The sequence below is a fragment of the Brassica rapa genome, chromosome A09 (assembly GCF_000309985.2).
Source record: "Brassica rapa cultivar Chiifu-401-42 chromosome A09, CAAS_Brap_v3.01, whole genome shotgun sequence".
NCBI lineage: Eukaryota > Viridiplantae > Streptophyta > Magnoliopsida > Brassicales > Brassicaceae > Brassica > Brassica rapa.
The window spans coordinates 26,518,902-26,537,172 of NC_024803.2; the positions used below are offsets into that span (position 1 = coordinate 26,518,902).

The 18,271-nt window shown below is 33.2% G+C and overlaps 1 protein-coding gene across 1 annotated transcript; it reads left to right on the plus strand.

The window, feature by feature from the left end:
• The first annotated feature begins 7,399 nt into the window (after positions 1 to 7,399).
• LOC103840274 lies at positions 7,400 to 17,142 on the plus strand. The gene is made up of 4 exons (XM_033279052.1): positions 7,400 to 7,671; positions 9,523 to 9,597; positions 9,675 to 9,812; positions 12,450 to 17,142. The coding sequence occupies exons 1-4, from the start codon at positions 7,456 to 7,458 to the stop codon at positions 12,741 to 12,743; spliced, it is 723 nt and encodes a 240-aa protein (XP_033134943.1). The 5' UTR covers positions 7,400 to 7,455; the 3' UTR covers positions 12,744 to 17,142.
• The last annotated feature ends 1,129 nt before the right edge of the window (positions 17,143 to 18,271 follow it).

The window sequence follows — 18,271 nt, forward strand, 5'->3', positions numbered from 1 at the left end:
GTACATTTAAAATTTTTATTGTACCGCAAAATATACATCTCATTATTTTTAAATAATTTATCCTACTTGCAATTTACATTATATTTTCTATCTTTGACTTTAACAATCGTAGAATAGGTCATTTTTATTGATTTATCTTACTTAATTTATCACAATATTTTAAAAACACATAAAACTAATTAGCTCACATTTATAGTAACACAAAAAATACATGCATCTCGACAAATAAATAAAATTAAATATATAAGAATATAAAAGAACCAAAAACACAACAAACATATTTTATTATTCTTCCCTCTTGTTTTTTTATTTATATCTCCTTTTTTTTTACTATTCAAAAGAAGCATGCTAATTTTATTATAATCAAAGCTATATGAACTATATTAATAGAGTATTAACTCAAGGAAAAGCATGTGAAAAATACTTAGATTAATGTAATTTTAAATGACTTACTAAATAATAAACAAATGAATTACCATATAATATAATTTTAAGTGACTTACCATATAATAATTTTAATTCATCTGTTTATATTAATAGATGAATTAAATAACATTTCTTGATTAATATAATTTTAAATGACTTACCATATAATTTTTATGTTTTAGAGTATAAAAATATTTTAATCATTTCTAAAAGTGATAATGTATCTATGATATCACATTGTCATTGGAAAATAATGAGATTTTTAAAAAATTATGTATTTGGCTGTTCATATGAACCATTTTAGAATATATATACATATATATAGAGTGAATGAGTGAGTTTAGTTAATATTTAATTAATATAATTTTAAATGACTTCACATATAATTTTTATGTTTAAAAATATAAAAATAATTTTAGGTTAATAAGTTTAATTGATATTATTAGGCTTACACTAATTAGTTTTCTGGAATCTATGATTTATTGTATTCACTACTAATATAAATATATTAAAAACCGTTTTATAATTGTTTTTGTAGTATCATATGTATTTAAATGTATATTATCAATTTATAAAATGTAATCTATGATATTTAATTGTTTTAATAATTAAATTATATTAATTCATCTATATTAAACATCTTAAATTATAGATTAATTAACATCAATTAAACAGCTTAATTCATCCAAACATACAATTAAACATCTTAAATATAGATAATTAATATAATTTAATTATAGAAACAATTAAATATCATAGATTACGTTTTATAAATTGATAATATATATTTAAATACATATGATACTACAAAAACAATTATAAAAACGGTTTTTAATATATTTATATTAGTAGTGAATACAATAAATCATAGATTTCAGAAAACTAATTAGTGTAAACCTAATAATATTGATATTCAAAAGAATATGGGATATTTACATGGTCAAAGTCATTTACAAAGTAATCATGATTTAGTATCCCTCCACATTTATCGGTCCCTATTTATATCTTTTTTTGTTTTAACGTTGATTTATTATGATATTACAATTATGAAAAAAATTACATAGACGATTCGACAACCGACAGTACTACTTGCCTTATGAGAATTTATGTCTAACTGCATCACCTGAGCCGTCATATGAAGACCTACACCTGACTGGCCTTTCTTCCATAATGTGCATAACTGTTTAATAAATCGTTTTTTCCGGGAATTGAAACCTGGACCTCTTCTAAAGCGCAATCTATAAGAAATTGTATAGTTTGAGATTCGAACCATATCTGAGTGTAAAAGTCTTTAAACCTTAACTAATAGGCTATAGGGCTTCCACTCCCTATGAGATATACTCCCTATTTATATCTTATAACCAACATATGATACATGATATAAATGTTAAAGTAGTACTCCAAATTGATATCTCAACACTTTTAAGATAACAATATGGAGTGATAATTGAGTAATTATGCTATTAACGATCGTTAAGTGTTAGGATTTATACGTAAAAGTAAATGATGTAAGAGATGTAATAGATCTGAAATAATGTGAATTATAAAACTTTTTTTTACAAATAACTCTTTTTCTTTTTGGATAGGTTTTTTTTTTTTTTTGACATCGAAAAGAAAACAAAAAATCCTATTACTCTGCAGCCGTTAGACTAGCTTCAGGGGCTAGCCATATGGGTGCAAAGTCATGAACAAAGGAAGTTATCTCGCGTACTCGGCCACCTTTCGCAAGACTGTCTGCGCGACTATTTTGAGTTCTTGGGATATAAGATACAGAGAAGTCTTCAAACTCATCCGATAATGCTTTAACTTCATCTAGTTCCGCAGCTAGGGCAGGCCAGTCCATATCTGTTCGTATGATCTTAACAAGTTGCTCACAATCTGTTTGTATTTGAATTTCTCTTATCCCCTTCTTTATCAACTCTTGCATTAGATAAGACCTTCAGCTTCTGCATGGAGTGGTGTAGCTACGCGACTATCTTTCTTTGTCCCGAACAAGCTTGGGTTCTCTCCATCCAACAGCACAAATCCAATTCCGATAGCTTCAGTGGCACTCGTCCAAGACGCGTCAGTTTGGCAGCGCCATCTCTGTGGAATGCTAGGCGGTCTCGACCGTGACGCCTCTAATGAATGTTCTTCTCCCACGATCTCAATAATCTCTGGTACACATTGAGCTAATTTCCAACTCTCCGCTTCGTTTGTGGCAATTTGGATAGTGTCCAATGGTGAAATGTCTTTATTGCTAAAAACTTTTTCGTTTCGTGCTTTCCAAATATACCACATGAGCCATGGAAACGATTCCAGTTGTTGCGAGTTCACACCTTGAAGTCTGGCTTGGTAGAACAGATAGTTGATGTTTTCAAAGAGGGAGTTACGCGGGAAGGATCCCGGAGACGTTGGGACAGAGGACAGGGCCCAACACTGAAGGGCCGGAGGGCACTCAAACAGAGTATGGTGGATCGACTCTGCCTCTGCTCCACATCGTACACAAGAGCTGTCTTGAGTACAGTGACGCACCTTTAGTTGCTCCGCCGTAGCAAGGAAGCCCGAGATTGCTTGCCAGATGAAATGCTTCAGCTTCCTTGGCGCTTTCAGCTTCCAGGTGGCTTTCTTTAGCGCAGTGGTACTGGGCTCTAGGATAGGTGGTTCGTTTGCTCTTGTTCGAAGCCCATGAGCTGTCTCGTACCCGGATCTTACCGTATATAGTCCAGATTTTATTAGGTCCCAGCTGTAGCAGTCATTGCGTCCCGTCCTACTGATACGCAGGGTCTTGATGTGTACGATATCCCCTGCACTTATAAATTCATTGAGTAATTCCACATTCCATGTCTGATTTTGATGGTTAATCAAATGGTGGACTCGCAAGTCCTGATCGAACTGGTTGCTTCTTCGTGTGGGGGGGCGTGCAGGAGTCACAGGTAACCAGGGCTCTTCCCAAACTTTAGTATCCAAACCATTACCAATCTTTTTTCGTAGCCCTTGTTGTAGGACTTGCCTCAAAGCCGTTAGACTCCTCCACCCATATGAAGGGTTGTTTGCGCTGCCTGATGCCATCGGGTTGGAGTGTCGGTAATACCTGCCCTTCAGTACTCTGGCTAGTAAAGAGTTTGGATATTTGAGAAGACGCCACAGCTGCTTTGCCAGTAAGGCCAGGTTAAAGTCTCTGAAGTTTCGGAACCCCAAACCTCCCTCGTCGAGAGGGATACATATTTTGTCCCAGGCGACCCAATGCATTCCCCTGTTGTTATCTTTGGTGCTCCACCAGTATCTTGACACAGCTCCAGATAAGTTTTGGGTGATTCCTTGTGGTAGTAGATAGCAAGACATGACATATGAGGGAACGGCTTGAGCTATTGACTTGATCTGAACCTCCTTTCCGCCCTTTGATAGGAGTTTCGTCGACCACGAGTTGGTTCTATTATTTAGTCTCTCCTGGACAAAGCTGAACACTTGTTTCTTAGATCCACAAATCTTTTCCGGCAGGCCGAGGTACATTCCCATTCCACCTTCTTGATTAATGGCTAGCGACCTTTTCAGGTCAGTTTTTCGGGACGCTACTACCTTAGAACCGAACAGAACTGAAGATTTAGCTTTATTCAGTTGTTGTCCTGAGGCATTTCCGTAGACGTCGATGAGTCTCATAAGCTCTTTGCACTCATTTGGCTCTGCTTTCCAAAAAAAGAGACTGTCATCTGCAAACAGAAGGTGTGAAACCGAGGGGCATGCTCGAGCAATTTTAATTCCGGTGATTTTCTTTTCCGCTTCGGCATGTTGAATCTGTGATATCAGGACCTCTGTGCAGAGAATGAAAAGAAAGGGCGATAAGGGATCGCCTTGTCTGAGACCACGGGAGGGAACGATGCGTCCTTTAGCTTCTCCATTAATAAGAACTTGATACGATACGGAGGATACGCAGCATATGATCCAGTGTATCCACCTCGCGTCAAATCCCATTTTCTCCATAAGGGTCTCGAGAAAGGTCCACTCTACTCGGTCATACGCTTTACTCATGTCCGTCTTTATGGCAACGAATTTATTTTGGCAACTTGGGTTTGTACGAAGGGCATGGAACATCTCTTGTGCTACAAGGATATTGTCCGTGATAAGACGTCGAGCCACAAAGGCTGATTGTGTTTCCGAGATTAACTCAGGGAGGATCTTTTTAAGGCGAGATGAGAGAACCTTGGAGATGATTTTATAACTGACGTTGCACAGGCTGATCGGTCGAAACTCCGTCATGGAGGTTGGTCTTTCTGTCTTGGGGATCAGACATATATTCGTCTCGTTTATGCGCTCATCTAGCTCTCCTGTGGCAAAGAAGACTTGGACAGTCTTCACTATATCTTTCCCAATCACTTTCCAGAACTTTTGGTAGAAGAGACTGGTCATCCCATCCGGTCCCGGTGCTTTCTCTGGATTTATCGCAAAAGCTGCTTCTCTAATCTCTTCTTCTGATGGTTCTTTGGTTAAGAGAGAATTCATATCTTCGGTAACAGACTCGGTAATATACTGGAAGGCTTCTTCACCATCTCCTGGGCTGGAGGATGTGAACAAGTTTTGGAAATATTATGTTGCCAAATGTTCGATTCCTTCATCTGTTTCAACCCAATTCCCCATTGAGTCCAGGAGCTTCGTTATCCGGTTGCGGGCTCTGCGTTGTTTTGTCTTTGCATGAAAAAACTTTGTAATCCTATCGCCTTACTTAAGCCACATAGCTCGGCTCTTTTGTTTCCAGTAGAGCTCTTCTTCTCGATAAGCTTCGCATAGTTTCCACTTTAACTCTAGCTCTTCTTCACTGGAAATGTTGTCATCGTTTTGCACCTGGTCCAGTCTGCGCTTTAACTCCTCGATGATCTTCTTGGTGTTCGATGGGTTGCCTCGTTTCCATCTAGCGATAGCTCTGCGGCACTTTCCAATTTTCTCGTACAGTTGGGTAGGGTCGCTTGCATCCTCCAGTCCCCATCCCTGCTTAACTGTCTCAAAGAAGCCTTCTTTGCCGAACCACCTTCTGTCGAACTTAAAACCTCTGCGTCCTCTTTGTTCCTTAGATTTTATTCGTACTAGGACAGGTCTATGGTCAGAGCCCCAACGAAGTAGATACTCCACATCAGTGTGGGAAAAAATTTGGTGCCAGTCTTCATTACCGACTGCTCTATCAAGACGACACTATATTCTTCCTGATCGTCTACGTCCTGCCCAAGAGAAGATATTACCCGAGTGGGGAATACAATAAATCATAGATTTCAGAAAACGGTTTTTAATATATTTATATTAGTAGTGAATACAATAAATCATAGATTTCAGAAAACTAATTAGTGTAAACCTAATAATATTGATATTCAAAAGAATATGGGATATTTACATGGTCAAAGTCATTTACAAAGTAATCATGATTTAGTATCCCTCCACATTTATCGGTCCCTATTTATATCTTTTTTTGTTTTAACGTTGATTTATTATGATATTACAATTATGAAAAAAATTACATAGACGATTCGACAACCGACAGTACTACTTGCCTTATGAGAATTTATGTCTAACTGCATCACCTGAGCCGTCATACGAAGACCTACACCTGACTGGCCTTTCTTCCATAATCTGCATAACTGTTTAATAAATCGTTTTCTCCGGGAATTGAAACCTGGACCTCTTCTAAAGCGCAATCTATAAGAAATTGTATAGTTTGAGATTCGAACCATATCTGAGTGTAAAAATCTTTAAACCTTAACTAATAGGCTATAGGGCTTCCACTCCCTATGAGATATACTCCCTATTTATATCTTATAACCAACATATGATACATGATATAAATGTTAAAGTAGTACTCCAAATTGATATCTCAACACTTTTAAGATAACAATATGGAGTGATAATTGAGTAATTATGCTATTAACGATCGTTAAGTGTTAGGATTTATACGTAAAAGTAAATGATGTAAGAGATGTAATAGATCTGAAATAATGTGAATTATAAAACTTGTTTTTACAAATAACTCTTTTTCTTTTTGGATAGGTTGAAGGAAGAGAAACATGAGTCACATCCGGAAAAGGTTTCTGCCCAATGGAATAAGTCGAACCTTAAGAGATTTCTCCGAACAAACTAATCCTCTGGGACACTTGTCCTTTCACCAAATTGCATATCCTAATTAATGCACACGCGCAAATAAATCAAGTGATATTAAGTACATCCGTAATTTTTATATTATTTAAAAGAAAGTTGCAAAAGAAAAGAGAGAACCTCCTCGTGAAGATACCTTTTTATTTCACTTAACGGCATTTTCATTCATATTCCATTTTTTTCTTTAAAATTGAGTAAAAGTGAATATGGAGCAAAAAATGCTCCAACCCAACTTCATATCTCATTCTATAATGAAATTTATTCTATAAATAGAATAATATATTTTTTATTTGTTCATTATTCAATTATGGAGTAGAAAATAAAGTAAAATTAGAATAATTTTACTTTATTGGAGTTTAACGTTGGAGATGCTCTAAAGGTAATCAAAAACTTAGAAGTTTTTATATTTTTTGTAACTTAAACTTGGAAGTTCAGATTGAGTTACTGTGTTTTCTGCTCGATGGAAAATTCTGATTTAACTTTTAAATCTTTTACCTCCCGTGTGATGAATTACACTTTGTCACACAACTCTATCTTCTCTTTCTTAAAATATGCATCTTTTCGCCATTGGAGAAAAGATCTGATCTTTCTTGGAACATTTCGTTTTCTCAATAAAAAAAACATTCTCTCTTTCTATCTCCCCCACCCAGCAACAACACTTTCTCTCTCCATACCTAGAGACAATAATTCTGGAACCTCCTCTGCATAACAACACAAAACCCATACATACGTGTATAAAAAAACGACCCACTCGTTATATAAACACTCTCTTCACACACTGTCCAAAGTAAAACAAAACAAAACCCAAAGCTCGCTGTCAAAATCTCAATCTCGTAGGGTTTTTCTCTTCTTCTAGAGAATAGGGTTTTGAAATTGAGTAACTTCTCCATCTGGTTCTTGTCAGATAAATCGAAAATGGTGAGAGGAGATCATGAGGAGGGGGAGGAGGAGATGATGGTGGCGGCCACGAAACCAGCATGGCTTGAAGGATTAATGTCGGAAACTTTCTTCTCGAGCTGTGGGATCCACGGGAGTCGCCGTAAAAGCGAGAAGAACGTGTTTTGCTTGCTCTGTTGTCTCAGTGTTTGTCCTCACTGCCTCCCTTCACATCGCTCTCATCCTCTTCTTCAGGTAAAGATTTATCAAATAATTTATAGAATGTTCACAAATTATTCGTTCATTGGTATTGAAATTGACCAATTACGCATCGACTACTTGTGCGAAATTTCGTTAGTATTTGTTTGTTTCTTCGTTAATTTTGTTTGATCCGTGGTGATTACTTCGGAGAATAATGGATGACCCATGACTTGATTCCGTCACGATTTCAATACCCAGGTTTCTGATTTTTTTCTTTCTTGCGATTGTTTTATTATCATAAAATCTATACGCACTTGTACAAAACAAGAACCACTCTGTATACGTATGCTTTTCTGTTGATTTCTCAAAGACAATTCTATCTCTCTCACATGAGAGTTTTTGGATTGGAGCAAAACCTGTACTTATTACATATTATAAATATATAATCAATACACATTATCAAATTTTCAATTAATAACATTCAATTCAAACAAAAAATTCAATTAAAGCATTAGCCCAGCAAAAATCGATATCTTTTAAAAAAAGAAACAAAATATTATCGAGTTATATTATATTTTTAAAATGAAAAGGTAAACACTAAATAAAAATAATAGTAGTTAAAAAAAAAATTTTAAAAAATATATTTTTAACATTGTCTGCAAAACACTATAACCTAAATCATAAACTCTAAACCCTTGGTTAAACTCTAAACTCTTGAATAAATTCTAAATTCTAAATTCTAAATCAAAAACACTAAACCCTAAACCCTAAATCTTAAACCCTTGAGTGTTTTAGTGTTTAGTATTTTTATTTAGAATTTACCTAAAGGTTTATGATTTATGATTTAAGGATTAGTGTTTTGTTAAAGACGTTAAAAAAAATTGTAACTACTATTATTTCTATTTTTATTTTTTATTTTTTTATTTTAAAAACATAATATAACTTGACAATATTTTGTATGTTTAAAAAAATATATCGAATATTTACTTAGGAAGTGAACCAAGAATAAGTCTATTTTAAATATTTTGTCTTGGTAACTTCCTTGGAAATTTCTCAATTCGGAAACCAGACTTCTGGTGTTTTATTTCTCCGTGCAATTAATATGAGTTACTTCAATTCACATGCACCATACCTCTGCTTTAATAATTACAACATCTTTTCAGATTTTTTAAATGCAAATTATAGACCTTTTAGAAAATGTACTATGAGAAGTCTTTTTTAATAATTAAATAACCTTTCATTATCCTAAACTTTTTCTTCTCCCCCAAAAACTCTACTGTTTTATATTCTAAAAAGACCCCAAGTCATCTTCCTATATTTCTCTGCATTTTAAATTTAACTCAAATTGAGCTTTAGATTTGACTCAGTTGCTTTAAACACGCGATCATTTCTCTACTTACGTTGATAACCGTACAGGTTTGAAAGCAAAGTCCAGAATGTAAACATTACTATATAATGTATGTATATATCATTGATAGTATTGGACTTGAATTGTCTATTGTTTGGATTTGGTTTGTTTCTATAAATAGTATGTGTCTTTTCTTCTGTTTTATTTATTCTTCTCTTTCAAAACTGCTTGGTTTCTTTAAATTTATTGTCTCAACTTCTCTTGAGCTGTTGCTTTCAAACAACATCAAAACTTTGACCAAATTCCTTTTCCTTAACTTACATTTACTGCTTTCCACAGTCTTTCTTTTTTATATAAGTAGTAATTTAAAATTCATTTTCACTATTACCCATAACAATTATTGGTGCAAATCCAAAATCTAATTATAAGACTTATGAAATGTTATTTATCTTACCATGTGTGCTTCAGGGAAGTAGAGGAATTATTTTCAGTAATTATAATTTTGCCTCCATTAGTTTATATTCTACCAGTGAAGCCCTTGGTTTGTGAATTGTCAGGTGAGACGATACGTATACCACGACGTCGTTCGACTGAGTGATCTTGAGAAGCTCATAGATTGTTCATATATTCAGGTGAATTATCCACTCTGAATTTCATTTTATAGCTGAAGAAGTTTGTTACAAATTAATTGAAAAACATTTATGTTCAGCCATATACAAATAATGGTGCCAGAGTGATATTTATAAACCAAAGACCACAATCAAGAGTTAAGGTCTCTTCAAATGTTTGCTTCACCTGTGATAGAATCCTCCAAGAACCATTCCACTTTTGTTCTCTCTCTTGCAAGGTAATTGCAATTACTAAATATGATTTAGTTTTGAATGTTTGAATCTGAAGAGCATCTCCAATGGTTAGCTTCATTTTTAAAAAAAATTAGAAATTCTTCAAAAAAAAATGAAACAACATGCTCTCCATTTTACAATTAATTATTAATCACTTTATACTTTTCCAATGTCCTAATTTTACCCATATATTTTATTGTAACATGAATTCGACCTAATTGCTATTTATTATAAGTTAAAAAGTAATTTATGATAAAATTATTACACATAACATAAATAAATAAATAATTTTAGATTTTATAAAGAAATACTAAATACATATATGTCTCAAGTGGTTAACAAAAGTAATTTAAAACACAAAATGGCTTATTTTATTCTAAATTATTCTATATCGAAAATAAAATTTTCAGGAATCATTAATTTCATATTCTTTGTTACTAACATTCAATTAAATAAAAGTAATAGAATGAAATTAACACTTTTAATTTATTGAAGTACAAAATAACAATAAATAAAAGTTAAAGATTAGTTTTTAAATAAAAAAAATTCATTTTCAAAAAATAAAAACTGAACAGTATTTCAAGTTCTTCAAAAAAAAAAAACATGAAATACCATTGGAATAAAAAAATAAAGCAAAAAGTAGAAAATGAAGCACCACTAGAAATGGTCTAAGAAAACAACTTTCACTTTTAATTTGTACTAGTTATAACTTATAATATATTCCTGACTAGTTAAAATTATGGAATTTAGTTATAACTAGTTGGCATAGTGAACGCATTAATTCATGAGCTTCACTTCTTTGTTGTTTTATTCTAACAAAATTTTAAAATAACATTAGAATTGAACAATTTTTTTTTTTTTGACGAAAAACATTAGAATTGAACAATTGCTTCAACTTTTAACCAGATGCCATATAGTTTTTTTTAACGAATAATTAATTTCTCTAAAGATGAAAAGAAAACATTGGAAACATCTATCTTTCATTCTTTTTTTTTTTTTTTTTTTTTTTTTGGTAAAATGTTAAATTATTATACCAAATTTTCAAGTTTTTGACAGCAGTTACAGAGAAACTAGTAGCAGAAAACAGAAACAAAACTAAACAACAGCTGGAAAGTAACAATGAAAAGAACCCAAGCAGAGAAGCTAGTCTAGCAACCAGCTAAACAGCAGAGAATGCTGAGACCAAACAAACTGGAAAAGTCGAAGAGAAGGTTCAGTTGCCACGAGCTACCGAGAGATAGGCGCCCTCAAACCTAGAAGCTACGGCTCCTGCAGCTTCCGAACAGCCAACCTGACACAAACCAATCTGAAGAATCCAAACACGGACCAACCAAGAAACCCGACAGACGCAACCTCCGACGGCACGAGAGCAAATTACCACGCGACGATGCCGTCGTTCAGCAGACAGATCTGAAAATTGCCGTCTCCAAAACCGACCCACTGTGACCGTTTACACCCATTGAACCGAAATCTCATATAGAGAGAGCGGACCGCGTAGCTACCAACCCTCCGGAGACAGATCTGCAAGAGAAAAGGCGGACCGAGAACCCAACTGTCGCACGGAACCAAGAACACAACCAACACCACCATAGGAAGGCAATACCAAAGCCACTAACTTTATTAAGGGAAAAGAGCTAGGAACGGGGCCTCACTGACGAGAATGCTAAAAGGAGGGGCAAGAACGAAACCGTAGCCGACAAGACGCAGAAGTTGCCTCCCACATGCCGTCACGACACACTGCCACTTGCGCTGTCACCGCACACGCGCCGCTGCCACGCGCCACCACCTCCTAAGCGTGTGTCACCAGAGAACATTGGAAAACAAGCCGAAGCTCACCACCACTGAAACTCTCACGCCTCCACCAGAGATCCCCAGCAGAAGAAAGCAAAGGTCTTCAGATCCGCGGAATCATCCGACCAAACCACCGCCGAACCCTAGCACCACCGGAGCGCCACCATCCAGAGGAGCTGACAAGCTGCGACGAGGCTTCACGACACCACTCGCTCCATCACTCTTGAGGAACCACCGGAGGCAAGGAAAATCAGAGCCAGTCAGAGACACCACCAGAACCAGAAGCGAGGCGAAGGTGGAGCAGTCACCGTCCTCTAGCGACGCCACCACCCATAACTCGAACCGAGATCCAACGGAGTCACCGGATCTGAGACTGGCTCAAAGCCTACGATGAAACCACCCCACCACCGAAGAAAGAGAGACAGGGGAGGAGACTAGAGACACAAAAACACAGGGACGGAGTCCGGCGGTCGCTTAGAGCGGCAGCGCCGCCGGAAAACGAAGAAGGAGGCTTGAAACCCTAGGCGGCGGTAGAAAAAAGGAGAGACGATGGAGAGAAAAAGTTTTGAAGAGAGAGAACAAACCTAGAACTATATCGTCGCAAATATTTTATATTTTCTCTATCTTTCATTCTTTATAATCATGTTGTATCTTCGTTGGATTATGTGTCATTTGTTTAATTCTATTAAACACGTGAAAGTACAAAATAGGCATTTTTTTTTAAAGTGTATGAACTATCATGTCCAATATAAGACTCTTTTTTTTTCTTTTTTTTTTGGTCTAAATGTTATCCAATATAAGACTTATCTCTTATTATGATATCTTATTACTGATGAAAACATCATGTGTAGGTGGATTACTTAGTATATCAAGGAGATGATTTATCAAGTATTCTCTATAGAATCGATGAGTCGGATTTCACGTTTTTAAGTTTGCGAATGGACGGACACGATCAGCTCGGAGAGATATCAACAATGGAGGACGAGACAGACGATATTGTGGTAATCTCTGATCAATCGGAGCAAGGTAACAATAGTAATAAGGAGAAAAGGAAGAAGAAGAAAGAGAGCAATTACTTGCCTGGGATGGTTCTTTCAGTTGGTAGCAGAAGAAAAGGCGCTCCTCATAGGGCTCCTTTTTCATAATTTGTTTAAAACAAAAAAAATCATAGCCAAACAAAATAACATATTTATAAAATAAGCATTAATTTATATTTATAAATAATTATATATATATATATATCGTGTTTTAGGTATTTCTTGCAATGGGCACGATAAGATCATCATTACTCTTTTATGAGTTTATCCCCACCTAAATGTGTTTTTTTTCCTTATCATTGGTTATGTTTCTCTTGCGCTAATGTGAAATCAGCTACCAACTCATGTTCTCACGTTTATGTGTTTATATATTACTGGTCCCTTCATTAATAAATACTGTGTCTATCAGCATTCGGTACTTTTATATAGTGATTTTAAGTTGGAGTATCAAAAAGTGGACTCGTCGTTAGTGTAATTTTCATTGGGAGATGGAACAAACGACGACAGGTTTTCACGGGGACAGCTGAAATGTCTCAGCTGCGTCATGAATTACACCAGCATCGTCTATTCTACTTTACCATTTATTCTTTTTTTATGCGGTCAATCCAGTTTTTGTTTTTCTATTCGCTATGTATTGTATGTTCACTATGTATATTTTTAACTAGCCATTAAATTTAGAAGATGTTATTGATTATATAAGTTGAAGTTAAATTTAGTAAATTTATAATATATTAATTTTCATAAAATTGCTCCATTTCAAATGATTTATTTTATGATGTGAGTTAGTCAAACTTTAAAATATGAGGCAGTGTATTTATGAAATCAGTTGATATCGAATCCTACAATACAAATTCATCGTTAGTACACAAAGAGCCCATTGATTTAGTGCCCCCACCATTAGGACCGGGCAAGTATCAGATCTCCGGTGATTTGTTTCATATGTTACGATTATATAATTTTTTATTTGCTTTGCTTCGAAAAATACAGATATCTGGAAAAACGGAAATCTAGAAAATAAATAGATATTTACGGTTATTTACGAATACTTATGGATATCTCATCTGTTTTGATTAATACAAATAATCTTAAAAATTAGATACAATTTTTTTTTAAAAAAATTATTATTTTGTTGCATGACATACAAAATAAAAATTAAAAAGTAGTGAAATTACATAATTTGTAAAAAAATTAAACTTAGTTAACAATTATAATAACACAAAATTAAAAAAAATTATAATTGTTATAAATGTTTTTCTTCTTTTTTATGCGATACTTTTATATAAGTAATAATATGAACATAATTTGTCAAATTATATGTTAAATAATAATTATATAAACTTATACATTTAAAACTTTAAATATAATCAAAGTATACATGTATATATATATATATATATATATATATATATATATATATATTTATATATATATTATCAGATCGGAGCGGATATCCACTTCCTAAAATTTTAATATTTGGTGATTTGCTTCGATTTTAATGGATATTGATTTGTAGTATTTGCTTTACTTTGGAAGTTTACGGATATCCATAATTTTTGGATCGAATCGAAACAAATAACGAATCAAATCAAATCAAATTTAACGGATAAAATGCACAGTCCTATCCACCATGCAGTGGGTTGAACTCCCGAAGAAGGGATCCTAAGATAAAACTGCAAATAAAACAAATATATTAGTTTTTTGAACTTTAAACAAACATATACTTTAATTAAATACATCATATTTTAACCCATTAACTTGACTGTGAATACTACCATTAACTTGCTAAAAAAAACTACCACCAACTATATCTTATCCCATCTGGTCTCAAACTCTTGGCTTTTGATATTCATGATTTCAAAGTTTTTAGCATCTTAATTTAAATCATTAGATCATTTTTGTGTACATTTAGATATCTATATTACATATATGTGTTACTTTGTATTTGACAGGGTTCCGAATGCAAATTTGAAAGTTAAAAATTAATTTTAGAGAAATACCTACAAATTAAAGAATCTAGGTTGAACTGAAATTGTAAATAAGGCGCAGTTGGGCTTCCGCCGCAGTCTCACGCAGCATGTGGAATACGATAAGGGATCCATGTTTTCTTCTACACTCGCCGCAACTTAATGCAACATGTGTTTCAGAGGCAGTTTACCACCACACCTCAATGTTGTCCGTGGCCACCACCGCAACCTATCGCCACAACCTGATACAACCTGCATTTCAGAGTAAGATTTTACTATCCCACATTCACTACAAAAAACGTGGGCATAACGACGATAATTTGGTCATCGTAACGTTACGTCAATGTTACAACACAACCACTTTACGACGAAAGCTAAAATCATCATAAAGTAGTTGTAACTTTACAACGAAACAATTTCGTTGTAAAATAGTCGTACGTTTACGACAAATTTAGGACGACATGTACATGGTGTCGTAATGTAGTTGTTAATTTACAAGTAAATTATATCAAAATATTTTGCAATTAAGTAACGACTAAAATACGAGCAAATATAGAAAGTTGGTATTTTTTTTAAATTGTTTTTAAAGTTAGTTTATCTTCCTATCACATAACTTGCTTATGTCCTCATATAAGCAAGTTAGTTTTCCAGTTGACCAAATTGGGACAGAATTTGATTCTTTCAAAAAGACTTACATGGGAATTTTTGGCCAGAAGACTTCCGCGGAAGTCTTCTGAACTATTGGTGGAATTCTTGTGACTGCTGGTTTTAAGTCTTTTCAGGTTACATTTTCAATTAAAAAATAAAACTTTGCTTTATTCCAAGATTCTAGTCAAACCTTTTGTTATCACTAAAGACTTTCGCGTAAATCTTACATGAGAAGACTTACATGGAAGTTTTCTAGCAAAGTAAAATATTGTTTTATTTTTCCGGTGGAAGACTTTCGTATAAATATTCTAGAAAAAGTAAAATTTCTTACACAGTTCGGTCAATTGCAAAAATAACATATTTATTCGAGAAGACTTACATAGAAGTCTTCTTTGGTATTTTGATTCTTTTTCAAAAACCAAAGTAAGTTAATATTTACAAGAAAACTTCCAAAGAAGTCTGATGTAGAGTAGACTTCCCTGGTAATCTTCTTTTGCAAATTTTCAATTGCAAAAATGACCTAAATGGAAAACTTCTATAGAAGTTTTCTACTCAAATATTTAATAAACTTTCATTTTTTTAAAAACTATATTGACTTTTTAACATTTTTTGTTAATTCATGTATATTAGTTGATATTGGGGCTACTAAATGAAATTCATAACATAATTGATTTTAATTATGAGGTTGCCAACATTCATGTTTATTAATGTGTCTAGCTAATTCTAGAAGACTTCTCTGGAAGTCTTCTTGGTTTAAGTTTTTGTAAAACTTGTATTTTTAACTTCAATATATATTTTTAACTTTCAAAAGTGTCAAGTAACTTCAAGAATATCAAGTCATATGGTTTAATGTGTCTTCTTAGATCATAACATATACTTTTTAACTGTCAAGAAAGTTTAAGTGAAATTTTCACTTAAAATTTGAGTTTTAATTTCCAGCTTAAATTTCTCGCTTATATTTTAAGTCTTCCGAGAAGTCATTCGGAATATTTCCCAGAAAACTTCTAATGAAAATGATATATGTTTGAACTTATGTAATTTTTGATCTTTGTGAATTTGACTAAATTTTCTTGAGAAGTTTTCTCCCTTAGTTCTAGTAAATTTGACTATTTTTTTTGTGTTTTGCTATGGAAGTTGTATCAATAACTTTTGGCAAGATAATATTGTAGCATGAACATATTTATTGTTTCATTAATATCTTTTCAAATTTACAAAAGATTTCACAAGTAAAAGAGTACACATATAAATCATAAACAAAACTATTATAGATCATTCTTCCACAAATACAAGCTTGGACTCCACTTGAAATGGAAGAAGACTTCGCCAGAAGACTTCCAGAAGACTTTCTGGAAGTCTTCTAGTGCATTAAATGTTAGAAGACTTCCCTAGAAATCTTCTCAGTCTATCTCATATCTGAAAAACATGCATATCCAAAAGCATTCAAATGGCTTCAAAACATAAAAAAAATCAAAAATAATGTAAGAGCTTAAAACAACCAAAAGAGTTTTCAAAAGGTAAGATCTTTAAGCAACAAGAGATTACTAAATAAAAAACTAATTTATAGATCTACTTTTAAAGAGTGGAAGATGAGAGTCATTAATGAAAAATCTACAAAATAAGATGAATTAGTGAGAAAGACATAAGACAAAAAAATTGAAAAATTGATATAATAAAGTTTGGTTTTTTCAAATTCTAAGAGATTAGAGAGAGGTTTGAGAGTTTTAGGGGATGATTGGTTGCGGCTGTAAATGATCTAGACAACCAAAATTTAGTCTACAGCCATAAATGTTAACCAATCAAGCTTTCTTTTTTTAAAAAAAATTACAGCAAAAAATATCTACAAAATTAAATATGGATGTATGGAGCTTTATTTCCAGAGCAAAAAAATATTGCTTCACAAAGCTACAGCAAAATAATCTAAATCAAATAAATCTACAGCTTAAATTTTACAGCCAAAAACATAAAGCTACAGCTCATTTCAGTCACCTTCTTAGTTTGAGAAAAATGTAAGAGCTTTAAACAATCTGAGGTTACCAAATGAAGAAAAATGAGACATAGAAACTTATCAAAATATTCATATCTGTTATGTAAAATGAGATATGGAAAAACTTAAGTCACCTAAACTTTAAACTCAAAATAACTAACTAACTAGAAACAAACACTTCATAAAACTTAAAACAACTTTAAAAATGTTTAATATTAAAATATTTATGAGATATAAAAGTTTAAATGATAAACAATAAATATTTAAGAATCATAAATATTATGTATAACTGTAAGTACCAAAATGCAAATAAAAAATATAAAACTTCAAATTTGAAGTTTCTTTTGGAAAACAAAAGAAAATCATATTTAAAGTTATAAAATATATTTTGGAGATGCTTTTAATATTGTTTGATTATAAAATAATTCAAGAAAGGACTTTCATTTGGAATATTTGTTCCAACAAAAAAAAGAGCGAAAAGCGGAGGTATATGGTATGATAGAAGCTTCCGACCATTTACTCAATCATCTATGTAAATGGAACCTACATGATGTCGATAGCTTTGTAATGTGTACGCTTCACTATCTAATGGGGTCATGAAATTATTTTGGAGAAAGATATGGTAAAGGAGCAATTTAAAGTTTTTTTTTCATTTTAGAAAAACCCTTCTACGCACACGACTATCCCCACCTTAGTTACAAATTAACACCCCTGTTTTTGAGAAACAATAAAAGAGATACAAAAAGCTTCGAAGAAGAAAGTAATTTTTTCAAGGAGATAAAGGCTATCCTCGTGATTTCTCAAATATAATTTTTTACCACATATATTGTTTTAAAAACTGTTGAAAGATTATTATAAAGACGAATCCACCAAAAAGAGAAATACATTGGACGAAATAGAAAAAAGTTTGTCTACCAAAAGAAGAGGGCGGAAATGGCTTCCGTTTAATCCATGAATTTAATCTAGCACTATTAGCAAAACAATTATGAAAATTGGTTCAGTACCCTGATTCACTGGTTGTCCGAGTCTTGAGGGGCAGA